This window comes from Cupressus sempervirens, chromosome 2, assembly GCF_028749045.1.
Source record: "Cupressus sempervirens isolate cs-2001-9-10 chromosome 2, ASM2874904v1, whole genome shotgun sequence".
NCBI classification, from domain to species: Eukaryota; Viridiplantae; Streptophyta; class Pinopsida; order Cupressales; family Cupressaceae; genus Cupressus; species Cupressus sempervirens.
In genome coordinates, this window is record NC_143119.1 from 115,688,752 (window position 1) to 115,708,044 (window position 19,293).

Here is a 19,293-nt window from a genome sequence, read left to right on the forward strand (position 1 = left end):
CATGAAATCTACACTTATATCTCTTAACTCTAGCCTATCAATGGAATGATGAAGTGGTGCATGATAAGTGCAAGAAGAAAATAAGGGAAATGAACCAAACAAGAATAAGGAATAGCATCCGCCTTTAAAACCAATCTTCACCTCAAAAAAATGAATAGAATTTATCTTAAATCTGCCTTTACCAATAATCAGGCCCTTTTCAAATTCGGATTAGAGATTTTGGAAATTTCAACCTTCCTTGCAAATAATGATGCCCTAGCAAAAATCAGAATTTTGACTTCCTTGAAATTGTGAATTATATAGCCTCATGACCAAATAGAATCGCCCAATTCTGAAATTCGCTGCCAAGAAATGGAAAAAAATCTGCCTTAGTGAAATTGCCCTAGCTGGAAAAAATAAGAATTGTTCCAAAAATCGCCTTAGGGCAGAAATTTGCCCAAACAAGGAGAAGAAAATGCCACCAAAAAAGGATAAAATCTGCTCCAAGAAGAAATCGCCCAAGTCTGAAATTTGCCTCTAGAAGAAAATTGCACATCCAAGGAGGAGGAAAAAAGAATGAGAAAATAAGAGGGAAAGCCTCTCTTATACCACCTCTTTTGCCTCTCCAAGTGGGCCGACCTGCTTGGAGGGAGAACGAAAATTAAATTAGCTCCTTAATTAATGGCCCAAATTTAAATGCAACATTAAAATTACTTAGCCCATAGTGAAATTAGCCCATTTGATTGCGAGTTTTGATCAAAAATTGCAAAATAAAAACAAGGTAAGCCTAGGAGATGTCAAAATTTTCATTTAACAATGTTTTGGTAATTAAAATATTATTAAAATTGAATTTGGCAAGCTAAAATCAATTTTCAATTCCAAGTACCAATTTCCTTTAACGTTTTTAAAAATCTTCTAGGCAATATTTCAACCAAATTAATGTGATTTTGCAATTTAATTCAATTTTGATTTTGCAATACAATTTCAATTTTTTTTACCAAAATAAATCATTTTTTTGGCAGTCAAAATCGATTTTCCAATTTCAATTTCACTATAAAAAAATTTCCCTTTTCACCAAAAATTTCAAGATTTTTCAAAACAACTAAATCTAAAATTAATTCTGAAAATGTCTAAGCTTATACAATTATATCAAATTTTCAAAATCTGTCTAAGTCCAAAAATTTGCAAATTTATCCTACCGGATATCATTTTATCCATAAAAAGAAAATGTTGCTTTTGAATTCTATTTGGCCTAAGGATAAAATTACATGTTTCGAAAATTCAAGTTAAGATCGTGTGAAAAAACAAATCACATCAAATCTCTCCTAGCCCGAAAGTGTCCAAGGTGTAAAATTTTCAAATCGAAAACCTTTGGACAACTTTGAAAAATTTGCCAAGGCAACCAAAAAAAAGGGGGTCCCCAAAATTTTAGGGGCAATGATGTGAAAACCTCACAACATATGCATATTTGAATTCTGTCTCTATATATAAAAAAATTCCCTATGTTTTTAATTGTTGTTTCGTGAGGTCCCGTCCCCAAAATTTTGGCTTCAACCCGTATCCTTACTAGAAACACGTCCCCGTCCACTAAAACTTCCTCGTCCCGAAAACTCCATGGAGCATAGGTCGAAGGTTCTTGGAAGTTTTGGAGGAGTGTGAGATATCAAGTTGAGATCAAACCACAGTTCTAGCTTTAATCTCATTTGCTTGATAGAAAATTGTAGATAGACTCATAGATGTAGAGCAATGAGATGAAGAAACACCTTCAAGAGTTATTGGGACAAGGTGTGATACACTTGGGCACTTGACCATGTGGATTGCTGAAGGTCATGGTAAGAGAGAACTATGGCTCTTAGAGAATTTGTAAGGCTATTATTCTCAACAAAAACACTATTAAGAATTTATTTTCTCTTTTGATGATAGATATTTTCTAAAATGAAGGCATCGATGTAGGATGACAATATGTGGAAAACTAATTTCAAAATCAAACAATTATTTCCTAGATGGTTAGCTCTTCATTTTGGCTTATCCAATGCACCAAAAATATGTGTTTCAAGAAAATTCATGGAGGCATGTGTATTTGTCATAGTTTATATTGATGGCATGTTTATTTCTAGTGCAACATGATAAGAACGTTGATTCATTTATGGCAAGTTTTGGAAGTATGGGAACATCTCTTGTTCAATTTGAATGAGTATGAGTTTGCCAAGTCTTTAGCATATCCTAGCCTTATAGTTGGAGGAGGTGAATTGAAGGTGGATCTTGTGAAGAGGCTATCATGAATTGGCTAATGCTATAGAGCTTTGTAGGTTCCGCTCAAAACATGAATAATTTCATTCCAACTTTATCTTCTATAGCTTCTTTATATTCAGTTTTGACATTGGGTAAAATTTTCATTGGAGTAAGATTCCTAAAGAAACTTTTGATGCTTTGAAGAACAAGATTTGCAATGCTCTATCGTTACGCTTGCCTAATTTGCAACCAATTTTCAAGGTTGAGGCATATGCTAGTTAGTATGCCACTGGAGACCTTATGCTACAAGGTGGCAAACTTATTTGCTATCATCTGAAGTATTCATTTCAATAGGAGACAGGACAACTCACAACATACAAATATGAATGCCGATCGGGATCTTGTAAGTGTACAGAAAAATGCAAGTGCAAAATGAAAGTATCATTACAACAGTTGATACTATCTCAAATAGCATCATTAATAAAGAAGTCATGTTTCCATAGGAGATTGATACCAACAGATTGACCGAAGCAATAAGAACATATTCAGATTGAGAGTAATTTTATTGATTAAGATTAAATCAGACATTGCTATTCATTAAGATCATATTACATCAGTCTAATAATAGATTTATAGGAAATCAATATTGAGATTAGATCTCTCAAATCTATATCTGCATTAATATTAGAACCGATTGATATTAAATAGTGATTGGTGTATAAGAATCATCATTGTGATATTGTGAAGAATTATACCATCAACATTGAAAATACACACATAGATCTGACATTAAAATAAAATTCCTCCTACATACAAATCTGATCAAACTTTAACACATCATATGGAGCATAGTCACATGTTAGAAAATATAGCTGTCCCTAGGAACAAAAGAACATAAGCATAAGCCAAAAAGACTAAGTGCTTATGATATGAGCCATATTTTGGTAAACCCAACCAATGATCAATTATGAGTACCTCTAGTTGTATGAATCATGAATGTTAGATTAAGAACTAGTGCTACCTCTAGTTGTATGAATCAATAAAACTGGAATGCCCAAGGACTTGCCCATTCATTGTTTATTTTGCATTTTTGAGTGTTTGGAGGAGAGAAACAGTCTTCGGCAGCCTTCAAGATCAATTACAAGTGGATTTGAAGCAAATACGAAGAAATTTCTCGAGCAATTTTGGATTCACGAGTAAGTTTTCTAGATTTTTTTTTCTTTTTAGTGGGAAGGGGAAGAGGAAGATGAAGATTAGTTTCATATTGTACTTGACATTTGTATTTGCTTTTCTTTTGACAAAGACAATTTGCTATTTCTAGTTTGCTTTAGAGTTTAGAATCTCTGAATATAGCTGCCAGCCACCGGTATCCCACATGAGGATGTGACTTTGTTACATATTGCATTTATATATATCTAGATTGGCTTATCTGGTTTGTTTACTCATTTACTAACTAATTAGATGCATATCCTTATTGAATTTTTCGAAAAATCGCATTTCTAATTCAATTTAAGTCATTTTCAAAATTCCCGATATTTTCTCAAGAAGTTGCCGATTTGTCTCTGATATTGGCAAGAACTTTTTTTTGTCTCACCGATAAGTGGCAAAGAACGAGATTTTGATTTATGATTTATGGTAAGTCAACAAATGATCCCAATGAGCTCTGATGATTTAGAGGAGTTGTATGATGTTTTCAGATGTTACTTCTCAATCTTGGTTTGGGCTCCAAGATTCTTGGAGGGAGTGTCTATATTTAGTAAGTCACTCAATCAGGACTATTGATTATCTTTTATCGTTGGGACCGACTCTTGTGCCTTTAGATTTTTTATTCCAATGTTGTTAGGTCATTTTTTATTTTCGATTCCATAGGTACCTTAATGTTATAGCCCATTGGAATCGGGATGAAAAGTTTTAAATCATAGTCATGTGAAACAAGAACCTTGTCTGTCAAGATGCCACTATATTAGTGAAAGGGTTAATTTTGGAGCAAGTGTGGAGTTTAATTAATAAGGCGACTTTATTATTCATCAACTTTAAAATATAACATAAAGTTGCTTTATGGGAAATGAAGCCTTTTAAGTGAAAACTGTAAACATGAAGCGACTAGCCATTTGGTGTGAAGGAGAAGCCATTTGAATTATTATAAAGGCAAGCTCTTGGAGATGGATATGCATTCTATTGTGTTTATGTTTATGCGAATTGGGAGAGTTAAAGGGTTTGGTGTTAGGGTTTGAGGAACTGGGAAATCCCTCCAGCTGGTTATGCACTTTGAGTTGGATTTCACTGCCAATGAATTGTGTTTTCTGATTTGATATCTGCTGCAAGCCTGCAAGTGATTCTAGGACTTTGCAAGGAATTTGTTTGAAGGATTGTGAACATATACTGTTGGTGTCTACAATTCTGGAGCGGCTACCTGAGCTGGGCACTAATTTGCTGTTACGGACCATCTTTTATGGTATTATACTATTATTGCATCACACATTGAGGTGCTGGCATTCTGATTATCTGCTGCAGATTGATTTGGGTTTGAATGTTTAGTTGTGTCAAGAATTATTTAATCTTTTTCTGCTAAATGATGAGAGAAGGTACGACTATCAATGAAGGTTATGTCTCTGCTATTACCAGCTTGTGTTTGATGGTTTTTGCACACCATATTAGGGTGGCATTCACAGTTTAGGAGCAGTGTGGGTTTTCCAACAGCTGCCTTCGAATTAAAGAGTGGCATCATACATTTGGAGGGTTGTGATCAGTATTTATTGGCAACATTTGAGCATACAGAACCTGTATGTGTTGACAAAGGACAATTTTCATTTCATTCTTCAATAACAAGGTTTCAACATTGATGTCTCTCATTGCCACATTCTTCAATTAATAAGTTTATTGCGTATTGCTTTGATGTTTATAAATATTTGCGAGTCCATTACAGCAAATAAAGTTGGTGTGCAATTTTTTGTTTGTTTTTTCAATTTGATGTGAATTGTTATCTTGCAATCTGAAAACAAACCCATAAAAGCATATAATCTCAAAACAGCAAAAAATATAAAACTTCAAAACAAAATAGTGACTTAGTTCTGCCTACAGCAGAAGTTTGGAGAGAGCTAGCAGGGCTCATTACAGGTCATGACCCTTCAACTAGGTTGACCAAAAATTTATATTTATTTAAAATACCCCTTTCTAACAAGGTTGGCCAAAAGCACTTGAAGATATTGTCAAAAACAAAATATTATTTTTCCGCTTTCAATAATTCAGCTTGAACGCCACCGCTTGGCCCTTTGACATCAATGACAATATTCCAACATTTATTAATCAGACGTGCTTAAATAATGACACAAAATAATCATTATTAGATTTTCCGCTTATTACCATATTCACCTAAGATGGTTTAAGTATTAACTCTCTTGTAGGATCAATCGCCATTGGCCTTCAGAGCAACTTCAAGAGAGATAGCAAGCAATTCCAACTTATATTTATTTCTGAAGAACTACATGTTACATTACTTCAAGTGACAAAAACAATACATCAATCTAATTGGATTGAAAGGAATTTTTCTGTATATATTGGCGATTCTAGTATGTGCAGCTTTATTCATATTTTATTATTCGAGTATCGTGAAGGTTATGTGTACTTAGTCACAGCATTGCTGAATTTCAACCATGAAATTCAAATTTAAACGAATTTCAAACATTTATATACAATTTGTGAAAATTTGGGCTTAGATTTGTCTGGAAAATTTTGTCATCTTTTTCCACTGAAATATATATTTTTAAAGTGATATTTAAGGGTTTTCAATAACATTTTCTACAATGTTCAAGCCGTTTTTCAATTACATTGTTTGCGGCTCTAAAAATGCATGTCAACCTTCCCTGCTCATTTCCTGAAACAGTTTCAGCTGATCATTTCTGACACTACATTTGTTTACCTGATAATTTCTGTCTTGATTTTCACTTTTTTGTCTGTAAAATTTCAATATAGTTTATAAGTATATTTATTAGTAAATGTTACAATTATTAAAAAAAAAAATTTGCTTGATAAAAACAACCAAGGCCTTAATTTTTATTTTTATTTTGTAAAATTACAATTGACATTTTACTCCCCATTCAACTGTAGGCACTGGGGGAAAAATAATGGAAAAGAAAACCCCTGTTATAATTATAAGTTAATTATATTACAAATTGTTTTATTTGTTATTTATTTTTTAAAATTTAGTAAGTAAATATATTTAAAAGAATTAAATATAGATAAGGCAAATTTAATTTTGATTTTTTCCAAATTGTATTGTTGCCGAACTCAAATTTGAATTTGAACCTTTTGACTGAGTGTGGTACTTAGTGGGGTGGTTTACTGCACTTTTTAGATGAGTTTGAGTTGTTTAATTTAAGCCAGTTGTTGAATATCTCAGACAACTTGCTTAATCAATTGTGAAATAATTTTTTTACCATTTTCACTGATTCGGAATCAGCAGATTAATACTTCGTTCACTTGTTTAAATCAGATGTAAACATGAAAGCGTGCATATGCAAATTATGTAGGATGAACAACTGATTTTACGTGGAAAACTCAATATGCGAAAATCACAGAAAATGTTAACCATTGTGAATAAAACACTGGTAAGGTGATTTTTGCAATGTGTGGTTTGCTCACTGCCAGAATTTTCATTGTGAGTGTGCTTACTTCCCTGAGAAATAAAACTGAAGAAAGCCCACAACTGAAGTATAACTGCTGAAAGAACTCTTTGCTCACAACTTCATGATTCCGCCAAGCTGCCACATTGTATCCGACAGATCTTCTTCTTAATCAGTCACATTTAAGTCTATTATATACAACTTTTTACTTGTACTGAACTGAAATTACCAAGTTGACCAACATAATTTTGAAATAGGTCCAGACTAGACATTCCCGTTGCGGGGAGGAATGAATACTGGAACACAGCACACACACTGCCTCGATCAAATAACATGTTACCCAAAAGCTATATTATCCAGAGCCCAATAAGAGAAAACATGCTAGCAATGATGCATCCAGACCACATCAACACGATCCAAAACACAAAAACATTGAAACCCTACAGCCAGAAATCATATCCAGAACAACAGAGAATTCTGGACCACTGTCAAACACAAACATCACAAAACACAACACTAGAACAAATCTTCTGGAGTGCCATCTTTCCGGACCAACAAAACCTCAAAATATTGATCACAATGTCATCGACAAAAGTACTATGTTTCCATCAATGACAACCATACTGTCACAACAACAATATTATCAACTCTGCAACATCAGCACTGCAACCACATCAACTCTGTAACATTGGAACTCTGCAACATCAACACTGCAACCTCATCAACTCAGTAACATGACTCTGTAACATCGGTAACCAATTCCCCGTCAACAATACTTTTATCCATTTTAAATTCTCTTCCTATGTCCCTGATAAATTCTTGCATTTCCCTGAGCTCTTTCCATGTGTATTTTATGTATATTTTTTTGTTTTAAATGCATTTCTTTCATCATTAGATGGAAGATGTTTTCCATGATTGTGCAAATTTTGTGTTTTCAGGGGTATATTCTGCATATTGATTGTATGCTAGTTTTATAGAACATATCTTTGATTTGTATAAATTCTATCATTTTGCCATACAGGATATTATCATGGCAGACATTAATAGATCTACTTCAATTTGAATGGATGTCACAATTTTTTTAATAGATTTTTTTTAAAAGATGAAGATGTAATGGTAACTCTTTCTTTTCTCAAAAATTGAACAATAATCAACTCTACTGCTACAAGAAATTGTAGTAGTGTCAAACACATGCACCTTTTAAAGTCCATGATCGTACCCTGCTATTCAATCCACCTGTTTCATGCCTTAAAATGAATTGAATTGCCTTTGCATTCCTGGCAAGTAGCAGAATTGTTAGGACCAACTCTCAAAAGTCTATTAGATTACCCCTATGATTTGAATTATTATGAAGGCCAATTTAATTTGGTAATTTTAAAACCTGTTTTTGGTAAAGAATTGCATCCTGGTCAAAATTGATTTCATTGAACCGTAAACTGTCATTTATAGCATCTTTATTTCTGTTATATTGTTAATTGTTCACCTTGCTTCTACATTGTGACTTAAAAGAATGGGATTAGACCATTGACTTATTTTTATTTAAGCATGAAGTCGTAGCTTGGAGATGTTGAGATTATTTTTTTAACAGTTTTGAGAAATCTAATGCTCATGGGAGTTTCCATTTTTCATGTCATCCAGGAACATTGGATGGCTTTATGTTTGATTCTGATGATGAGGGAGACAGAGTGATTGGGATGCCAGGAAAACAAGCTGAGCAAAATAATGAAGCTGCGGATATTCCTGATACAAAATCTAAAAAGAAGCCTGACAAACAAATGGTATTGAAGAATGGATGCGTTTCTGTGTGAATTTTTTATGCATATGCTAGCTGGATGTATATACAATTCCGTTTATCCAGGTTTCTGGCTATGATTTGTATTCTTTGTATTGTGTTGTTCATGTTGTCTTAATTAGGTCAATGGTTTAGTTTTGTGAGAGTAGATTATGTGATAGTGAATGCTATGGTGACACTAAGGCAGGTTATATCATTATGATCTACTACCATAAATTGTGGAATTTTCATTTGCAGTATGCTTTTCATTGGGTCCTTTCAAATTGCTTATTGACATATTGCCTAATGAGCCAAATTGTTGCAATGGATGCATATCGTACAAAATCTATTAACAAAGATGCCATCGTCTAATAAGATGAAATCGACATGAGGGTTACAGCATTGACTCCTGCTTAACTCCACCTTAATGCTAGGCTCCATTGAAGAGTGATAGGAGGTGGCGGAGACTCTAATCTTACAAAATTACCATTTGCCATCAAACTAGTTGCTAGATAAAAGTATTCTACATTAGATATGCAATATAATTGTGATGATAAAGAGAAGATTATCATGGCCCATGTGTAAGGATGATTAACAATTGAGAGTCTAAATGTTATTTGCGCATGGACTAATTGGGAAAATCTCATTTTAGGAAATAATAAAATATCATTATCATCATTTAATTATAAAATTGTGTATGCTTTGTCTAAAGAAGTAAAATCAGATTGCCATACATAAACAAATTGTGTTATTTTTATATGGAATGCCAAGCTTTTTGAAAAGGGGTAAATAACCATCCAATCTGCAAAATTGAGTTCATAAAATATCTTGAAGGTTTCCATGACATGGGAGATAGTTGCAAGGAGGATATTTTCACAGAGAACATTTCAACTTTTCAGGAGATGTTTTATAATTTGTGTTTGCCATCAGAAGAGATGAACTATTGGTATGCACGAATGCATTCTATTTTACTTTATATATAAAAGTACATTAACCTAGCAACAGAAGAAAATGAGATTATCCTTTTAGAAAGGAAAAATGTAAGTACTTGTATTTATATCCTAACAGGAAGTGTTTTAACATCTCTAGAAAAATCCTAGAACTTAATTTTGATTAATTATGCTACCTTCTGTTTATCTTTTACAAGCTAATGGGAAATGTTCCCACAAAATGAATTCAATGACATGCTTTTTGAGTGAGAAAGCACTAATAGCTGACCAAATTGTATGCCATAACACCTTGAATTGTGAAATTGTACTTGTCCTTTCAAATGCTTTCAAGACACTGAAGGAGTGGATAACCAGCTCAAGCAACACCTAAAATGTCTTGATCAACCCTCATCTCCTGATTTTACAAATAGTATCTGTCCCAAAAAGCTTGTGCACAGAATCTTCAATGCCCAGTTCTTGCATCCATCTTTTCTCTGAATCCTTGATGAGCATTAAACATTTTAGCTAAGTTACCAGATTCTCTCCAGCAACCCTCAAAGTCTGGTTCAATTCTGTACAAAGTCCGGTCCTTGTCAAATTCTCTCCAATTCCTCTTGCAGAGTTACGAATTTGCTGCAAATTCTGTCAGAAGAATCCGAATCTTGAAGAATTTGCTATCTAGACCTCGTAAAGTTTCTGCAAATTCTTTTGACTGAATATAGATTGGATTCTACCTTCTTTATCTCCTTGTAGCTTGCTATGAATAACTTCAGATTATTGCCTTCAATTGAATTTGAAATCTAATTCAGAATTCTGTATTTTACTTCTGCAAATTATAGGTAGGCAGTATTGATTAAGGAGCAGACTATTTGTATTTTGTGTGTCCTTAAACTTCAACAATACCCACTGTATGTAGAAGGACATGTCCCTTCCAAACAATCTTTAACCAATCTGGAAGCCGGTGACTTTTAGAAGGAATAATTAGTTTAGAAATTAACTTGACACAAATTGAATTTAGTTAACTTCAAACTCATCCTAAGTAAAGATGCCGATATCTCTAAGAGGAAGGTGTAAAGACATTTGGATTACTCTTAAGTTATTTAAGAATAGATCTGACTGATCTGTAATCAGATCAGTAAGATTATAAGTTACAGATTTAACACTCTCTCTTAACTTGATAATCATATTGAGAGATATCATATCTAGCAACATCAATAAAGATGAACAAGCAAGAATTGATACTCTATATCTATCTGAATCTTCTTAACATGTGGTATCATACAACACATGATGCAATGCCATATTACTAAACTTGTTGATATGACTAATACTAGTGATAATAGTAATGTGAAGAATACAATATATAGGATAAATCTGAAGAATAATTAAGTTCTTCATTTATCGAAGTTGTGATTCATAGATACTGGTATTCCTATATCATAGCATGATCTTGAGTTAAGATCTACCAGAACACTGGATAAACCCTGGAGAATACTGAAATTCTTCTTTTATTCAAATTGTGACTTATAGACATAGCAATGTCTATATCACAATATGAGTCTGAACTCATCTAGATCTTACAATAGAACTCTACTGGTTAGCACATTATCCAAGAGATCGTCATCTCTCATAATGTCTTTTATACAAGTGTTCATTATCTCAGAGATAGTCACCTCTCAAATAATGAATACAAATGGTGGAGCCCGTAGTAGTCAATAGCCTGACAAATAAAATTATTTTATTAATAATTTAAAGAATACAAATGGATTACAATTCAACCATACCAAGTCTTCTCCTGAGGTGGTCTATCTTCACTCTAGATAGAGGTTTGGTGAGTATGTTCGCAGTTTGATCTGCAGTGCAAATGTATTCTAGTTTTACAGAATTCCTGTCTACCATATCTCTTACATAATGGTAAAGAATTTCAATATGCTTGGAACTATCATGAAAAATTGGATTCACTGAAAGATTGATGGAACTCTGATTTCACAATGAATAATCATAGGATTCATGGCTTGGCCAAGTAACCTCCTTAGCCAAATTGCTTCTCAAGAGGCCATTATTGCTACAATGTATTCGGCTTCTGTGGAACTTTGAGCTACTGAAGACTGTTTTCTGCATATCCAAGATATCATTGCTGATCCTAAACCGAAACAACATCCTGAAGTACTTTTCCTATCTTTAACACTTCCACCCCAATTTGAGTCAATGAATCCGCGTAAATCTAAGCCAACCTTCTTGTATTTGAGTCCAAAATTAAGAGTGCCTTGTAAGTATCTCATAATGTGTTTAACCGCAACTAGGTGAATCTCCTTTGGCTCACACATAAACTGGCTTAAGGCATTAACAACATAGCAAATGTCAAGTCCTGTATTTACTAAGTACATAAGGGATCCATTCATCTATCTTGTAGAGAGTAGAATCTATGGAAGGTCATTCTGCTGCTGCTTCTTTAAGTTTATGTAGATTAGTCTCCATTGGAGAAGACATAGACTTGCAATTCCACATTCCAAACCTCTTCAAAATGTCTGATGTATACTTCCCTTGATTAAGTAAAATTCTATCAAAATTTTGACGTACTTCTAGTTCTAGGAAGTAATGAAGGAGTCCCAAGTCTTTCATTTCGAATTCTTTAGTTAGATCTTTCTTGCATTGATCTATAAGATGATCATCACCTATTATTAGTAAATCATCAACATACAGTATCAAAATTACCATATCATCTTTATCTCTTTTATAATATAAATTTGGATTGGCTTCATTCTTGGAGAATCCTAAGCCAGTGAGATACTTATCAATTCTTTCATACCAGGCCCTTGGAGCCTGCTTAAGCCCATAGAGAGCTTTCTTGAGCCTACAAATAAAAACATTAGGATCATGAGTTTCAAATCCTTCAGGTTGCTCCAGATATACTTCTTCTGTAATCTTTCGATTTAGGAATGTTGTTTTTACATCCATTTGATGTACTTTCCATCCCTTCGATGCTGCAATTGCTAAGACTACTCTTGCAGAGGTATATTTGGCAACAGGAGCAAAGGTTTCTTCATAATCAATCCCTTCTTTCTGAGAAAATCCTCTGGCTACAAATCTAGCTTTAGACTTTTCAATGCTATCGTGAGCAGCATGCTTTATTTTAAATATCCACTTGAAAGAAACAACAGGTTTTCCTTTAGGTTTTGGAACAATTTCCCAAACATCATTCTTCATAATAGATTGGTATTCTTTTGTCATAGCTTCTTTCCAAGTAGTATGTTTAATAGCATCAAAAAGATTGGTTGGTTCTGTTTTAGATTTAGATTTTGAATTTCATCTTCAATATCTTCTAAGTTCTCCCTCTGGGATGTAGATTCACTATTTCTTTTAGAACTAGGTAAAGGAGAAGGTTATTCAGAACTTAGGGCTCTTTTGAATGCTAGATCTTCTTCAAAAATTACACCCCTACTAAGTTCAATACTTTTTTGTCTAGGTATGAAAATCCTATATGTTTTGGATGTTTCGCTATACTCTACAAAAATACCTTTCCTCCCAGAGGGTTCTAACTTGGTTCTCTCTTCTTTTGGAACATGGATATATATGGGTCACCCAAAAATCCTAAGATGACTTATATTGGATTTAACCTTAATAAATACTTCTTCAGGAGTTTTATCTCTAAGGTAAGAGTGAGGGCTTCTGTTTTGAATATAGACAACAATACAAGAAGCTTCTGCCCAAAGGTAATATTCTAGATTTTGATCAAATATCATAGCTCTAGCAACTTTTATAATCATTCTATTCTTTCTTTCTGCTACCCCCTTTTCTTCTAGATTATAAGGAATGGCGTACTCCCTCTTAATTCCTATTTCTTTACAAAACCTTTTAAACAAATCTGAGTTGTATTCCTCTCCATTATCAGTTCTAAGAGTTTTTAATTTTATGTCCTGATAAGTTTTCAGTTAATGTTTTGAATTCTTTAAATCTCTTTAGGATTTCTTTTGATTCTTTGCATTTTAGGAAGTAAATCCATGTTTTCCTAGAGAAGTCATCTATGAACAAATATAGTACCAAAATCCTCCAAGATAAGGAACATACATAGGTTCGCATACATTTGAATGAATTAATTCTAAAACATTATTTGTTTTTTCTAGTGCTATCATGAAATGGACTTCTGGTGTTCTTACCCAGTGTGCACCCTTTGCATATGCTTGAGTGCTCTTTATTGAGTTTAGGTAAACCAATAACCATCTTCTCCATAGTTGATAAGGTTTTGAAGTTTAGATGCCCTAATCTTCTCTGCCAAATTTCATTTATGTCTTTAGCTTCATGAATTAAGGCTTGAATAGGTCGACTAGATTCTGAATTCAATTCATACAAATATCCTTTTCTCTGACCAATCAACTTTGCTTTCTTGATTGAGGAGTTCTTTGCCCAAGTTATTACTTTGTCGTCCACAAATGCAACATTATGCCCATCATCTTCAAGTGCTGTAATTGAGATTAGATTTCTTTTAGTTCCTGGTACATAGAGTATACCTTTGAGAAGAAGAGAATTTTCAGCTTTTAGTTTCAAGGTACAATTTCCAATTCCTTCAACGGGATGTGCTGAATTATCACTAATGGTAACTTCGCCATTGACCTTTTCTGAAATAGAGTCTAGTGCTTCTTTGTATTCTGTTATATGTTTAGAGGATTCACTATCAATTACCCATGCTTTATTTGAGATTTCATTTGATAGTGATGAGTACAATACATGATTCTTAGGATCATAGGTATCTTCTTCCCTAGTAACATTTGTATATTTTGCTTGTTTAGAGTTCTCAGGACAATTAGATATGTAGTGTCCAAACTTTTCACATTTGAAACACTTTATTTTGGATAAATCTTTTTTGGGTTTGCCATTCTTTTGATTTCTCTTTTTCTTCTTGAAATGCTTCGTTTTGCCCTTATAGGAGTTTGTATTAAAAACAAGAAGTTCTTCATCTTCTATTTTTAGTTTCCCTCATTTCTTTACTTTTCTAGATTCTTTTTGAAGACAATTGTTCTTAAGTCTGTTGAAGTCAAGAAGATTATCTCTGGTATTTCCTTGTGCAAAAGTCTCCTATGAATCTGGTAATCCATCTATAGCCATTAGTGTTAATTCTGTGTCACTAATAATGGTTCCTATATTTGACAGTTCATCTCTAACGCCGGCAACCCTTAGGAAGTAAGAATTCATTGATTCTTCTTTCTTTATTTGAATGTGATTTAGTTGCTTTTTCAGTGTGAGAACCCTAGTTGCATTGTTGACCTCATATGCATTTCGTATTGCTTTCATCATATCAAATGTAGTTTGATGTTTTGTAAGCATGGGTACAATATCATTTTTTACCATATCTAATATGATTTGAATGGCTTTTCTATTTTGCTTTGCTGCAGATAGATTTATGAGGTTCAATTGGAGGTTGTTTGGATGCTCTATCAACAAATTGTTTTACATCATTCTCTTCAAGGATCATTATGATTCTGAATTTCCAGGCATCAAAGTGTTCTTTTCCATCAAACCTATCCTCGGGTCTGATTGTGTATGCCATTGAAGATAGGAGATAGTTGTTAGATATATATAAAGTCTGATTACTGAATTTTGCAGAGCCTAGGTTCAACAACCTGACTCTAATACCATGTAAAGTTTCAGCAAATTCTTTTGACTGAATATAGAGTGGATTCTACCTTCTTTATCTCCTTATAGCTTGCTGTGAATAACTTCAGATTATTGCCTTCAATTGAATTTGAAATCTAATTCAGAATTCTGTATTTGTATTTTGCCTGTCCTTAAACTTCAACAATACCCAGTACATGTAGAGAGACCTGGGGACATGTCCCTTCCAAACAATCTTTAACCAATCTGGAAGCTGGCGAATTTTAGAAGGAATAATTAGTTTAGAAATTAACTTGACACATTGAATTTAGTTAACTTCAAACTTAGGACGGGACATGTCCCTTCCAAACAATCTTTAACCAATCTGGAAGCCGGCGACTTTTAGAAGGAATAATTAGTTTAGAAATTAACTTAACACAAATTGAATTTAGTTAACTTCAAACTCATCTTAAGTAAAGACGCCGATATCTCTAAGAGGAAGGTGTAAAGACATTTGGATTACTCTAAGTTATTTAAGAACAGATCAGACTGATCTGTAATCAGATCAGTAAGATTATAAGTTACAGATTTAACACACTCTCTTAACTTGATAATCATATTGAGAGATATCATATCTAGCAACATCAATAAAGATGAACAAGCAAGAATTGATACTCTATATCTATCTGAATCTTCTTAACATGTGGTATCATACAACACATGATGCAATGTCATATTACTAAACTTGTTGATATGACTAATACTAGTGATAATAGTAATGTGAAGAATACAATATATAGGATAAATCTGAAGAATAATTAAGTTCTTCATTTATCGAAGTTGTGATTCATAGATACTGGTATTCCTATATCATAGCATGATCTTGAGTTAAGGTCTACCAGAACACAGGATAAACCCTGGAGAATTACAGAATTAACAGACCTGGGCTGAATTTGGTCTCAGAACATTTTTTAAGACTTTTAAAGTGTTTTTTGACCTCTCAACCCTATTGTGACCACTAAAAAGACCAAAAAAGCTTTTAATATGTCATTTATGTATTGTGTATGAAAATGAAGACTTGCTTATAAAAGAAATCCAAATTGACAATAGGTGACATCTAAATTGACGATTATAGAGGAATGTCTTTAAAAGGATATGATATGTTTTTCTATACAAAATAAAAATTCAGATAACTGCACTTATCTTTTGACAATTCCTTTCATTCTCAAACTGTCCCCATGACATGGAAATATGTTCCATGCATGTGACCAAGCAAGTGTATCAAGTTGTATGTAATGCTAAATTATGCAATTAATGTCCTATTGAACTGAAACAGAGATTTGGTGGTGTATTTTGCTATGTTCCTTTACTATTAGCAGATTCAAGTATGGATTTATTTTTTGTTGCAGATATGCATACACAAACATATTTTAAAAAACCATATGTTTTTGTACAGATGAACCCAAAATGAATCCGAACCCAAGCCCAAAAATATTTAGATGAATTTTGAACCTGAATATTGAACCCGCACCCGTACCAGAATCTGAACCAGCAACTTAGCATTTTAGTCGGCTCACTTCTGGACCTTACCTCTCTCTTTGCAATTGGGGGGAATTAATTATTCTTAGCAGAAAATCTCATGGCTAGAATATTAAGTTAGTGCAAAAATGGAGCATATTTGGTGAATATTTCCAGTGCATTGGAAAAGTAACTAATATTTAAGATTGAAAGGAGTTCATCTTCTGATATAATTATCAATTTCTGCGGTCAGATCTTTTCGATACCACTACCTGAATCTGTGTACTGTATTTATATCATGTACTTTATATTCTGCTTGATATTTTGTTTTGTGTACTTAATTATTGATTGGATTGGACAGGGTGGAACAAAAAGGAAGAGGTCTACAGCAAAACCAACCAAGAAAGGTGTGAAAAAGGCTCCAGCTGCAAAGAAGCAAAAGGGTTCAAAAAAATGAATTGCTCGGAGAAAATGGCACATGAAGTTGTCCTGTACACGGATGAAGAAGTCGGATGCATTACACCACATCTAATGAGTATATTTTATGGGGAGAACATTTATACAACAGAAAGAAATCATTGGCTGTGTCTCTGATTTTTAAAGAGGATGAAAGATTTCAAGAAGAAAGCATTAGCAAACTAAAGGTGCATAATACATGGAAAGTGCCTTACGAATTTAGGCTGATGATATAGGATGCAAGATTGTTTGACAAATGGAGTGTGCCTGTTCTATGTAAAGTGAGATTAGATGGCCCATATTTCAAAACAAGACAAGCCTTAAATCTTTCACCCAGAAAACAAAGGTCCATGAGTCTTTTAGTATTGGCTTGAAACCATATAGAGGTACTGTTTTTTGTCTTTTTTACATCCTTTAGTTTTCCTTGAATCTTCAAACATAAAGTTTATTCATGATAAGCCATCATATCTAGTTCTAGGTTTTTAATTATACTTGCTAAGCACTTAATGGGAAATTTGAAGTCAGAAATTGTGAAGATGCTCTATTGTTTCTTGACATTTGACAAAGAACCAATTTCCAAAATTTCCATTGTAACATGAATTGTCATCTGATTACTTGTTGGGATCTTCTTGTAAATCACTAGTAAGAACATCTTACGGAATTTTATAGTGATGTGCATTGCATCATTAATTTAATTTAACACGCTTTACTTGATTGACATGATCTCTAGGGTTTGAATTTGTATTACTATTTTCCATGAATGCTTTTTTGATTTATCAACTGATATCTGAATTAATTATGGTATACAGAAGTCTACAGCTGCAAGGGAGCTTAAATGTGGACTTAAATTTACAAAATAGTTTTCAAATTATACCTGATAAGAAGTTATTGGTAAATTTCAACTTGAAACTCATGAAAATGTGCTGTTATTTCTCGACGTGTGACAATGAACTAGTTTCCAAAACCTGCATTTTATAAAGAATAGTTCTCTTCGCCATTTTACTAGGAACTGCCATATGCTTGCTTGTTGTGGTCTATGTGCAAATCATTCTGAAGATGTGCTGTTATCTCTTGACAAGGAAGTCTCCAAAACTTTCATTTTTTAAACATGGCCATCTGCTGTATTTAATTAAGACTGTTCCATCTGCTTCCTTGTCATGGTCTACGTGCAAATCATTGTGAAGATGTGCTGTTGTTTCTTGGCAAAGAACTAGCTTCCAAAACTTCCATTTTTATAAGAATAGCCATCTGCTGTATAATTTAGACTGTCCATCTGCTTACTTGTTGTGGTCTAGGTCCAAATCATCAGTAAGAACATTTACAGAATTTTAAAACAATATGCATTTTTCACCTTCAATCAGATGTAACATGTTATAATTGACTGATGTGTTTTAGCGGTTTGAACTGGAACGCTTGTTGATTTACCAATTGATACTTGAATTAATTTGACATCAAGGTTTAGATAAGGTAGAGGGCTGCAAGGGAGCCTAAAAGTGGGCTTATGTTTACAAAATTGTTTTTATTATACTCAGAAGAAACTTAGTAAATTTCAATGTAGAACTTGTGAAGAGGTGCTTTTAGTTCTTGACATATGAGAGGGAACTAGTTTCCAAATTTTGCATTATATCAAGAATGGTCATCTGCCTTCTAGTCAGCGTCAACATTCAAATCATTAATAAGAACCATAGATGGGCTGCTTGGAAATGTCAACAGTTTTTAGCATTGCCAACTTTTTGCACTAAAAACTTGTTTTACGAGTCTGTGAAAGGGACCCTGTCAAAAGAAATAAGAGGTGTGGTGCTGGCAAAAAGCAACCTTTATTTCATTTGGGGCTCATTTGCTCCCCTCCCAACCTTTTACTTGTCCATTTGCAGCAATTCTGCACCAAAGAGTGAAGCGATTTTTTAGTGGATTTCAAAGGCAAATAGGATCTCAAAATAGATTTTTTGAACATTTTCTTTGTATTTTTCAACACTTCGCTTCTATTTGCTGTGTCTAGATTTATAAAACATAATGCATTATCTCAAGTACTCTAAATAGATTTAGATTCCAAAGAACAAGATTCATCACCATTTTTAGTCATTCTAAAAATTGTTTTCACTATTATTTCAAACAAAGAAGCCTGATCACCAACCTCCAGCCAATGGAGAAGGGCTTTGATCTGAGCTCCCCTGGCAGCATAGCTGTCTGCATCTTG

At 33.4% G+C, this 19,293-nt stretch overlaps 1 protein-coding gene and 1 pseudogene across 2 annotated transcripts in view; both read left to right on the forward strand.

The window, feature by feature from the left end:
* BIN4 (double-stranded DNA binding protein) overlaps window positions 1–17,819 on the forward strand; it is a 160,588-nt gene extending 142,769 nt beyond the window's left edge. The window contains exons 10-11 of one of the 2 annotated variants that reach the window (XM_089812844.1): window positions 8,472–8,611; window positions 17,002–17,819. In XM_089812844.1, coding sequence (XP_089668970.1) covers window positions 8,472–8,611; window positions 17,002–17,097 — 236 coding nt within the window. In that variant the 3' untranslated portion in view covers window positions 17,098–17,819. Of the gene's footprint in view, window positions 1–8,471; window positions 8,612–14,923; window positions 15,046–17,001 lie in introns of those variants that run through there. The other variant, XM_089812845.1, reaches the window with a different exon arrangement.
* On the forward strand, window positions 9,126–9,222 carry LOC149571290 (U6 spliceosomal RNA; annotated as a pseudogene).
* Window positions 17,820–19,293: the final 1,474 nt, after the last annotated feature.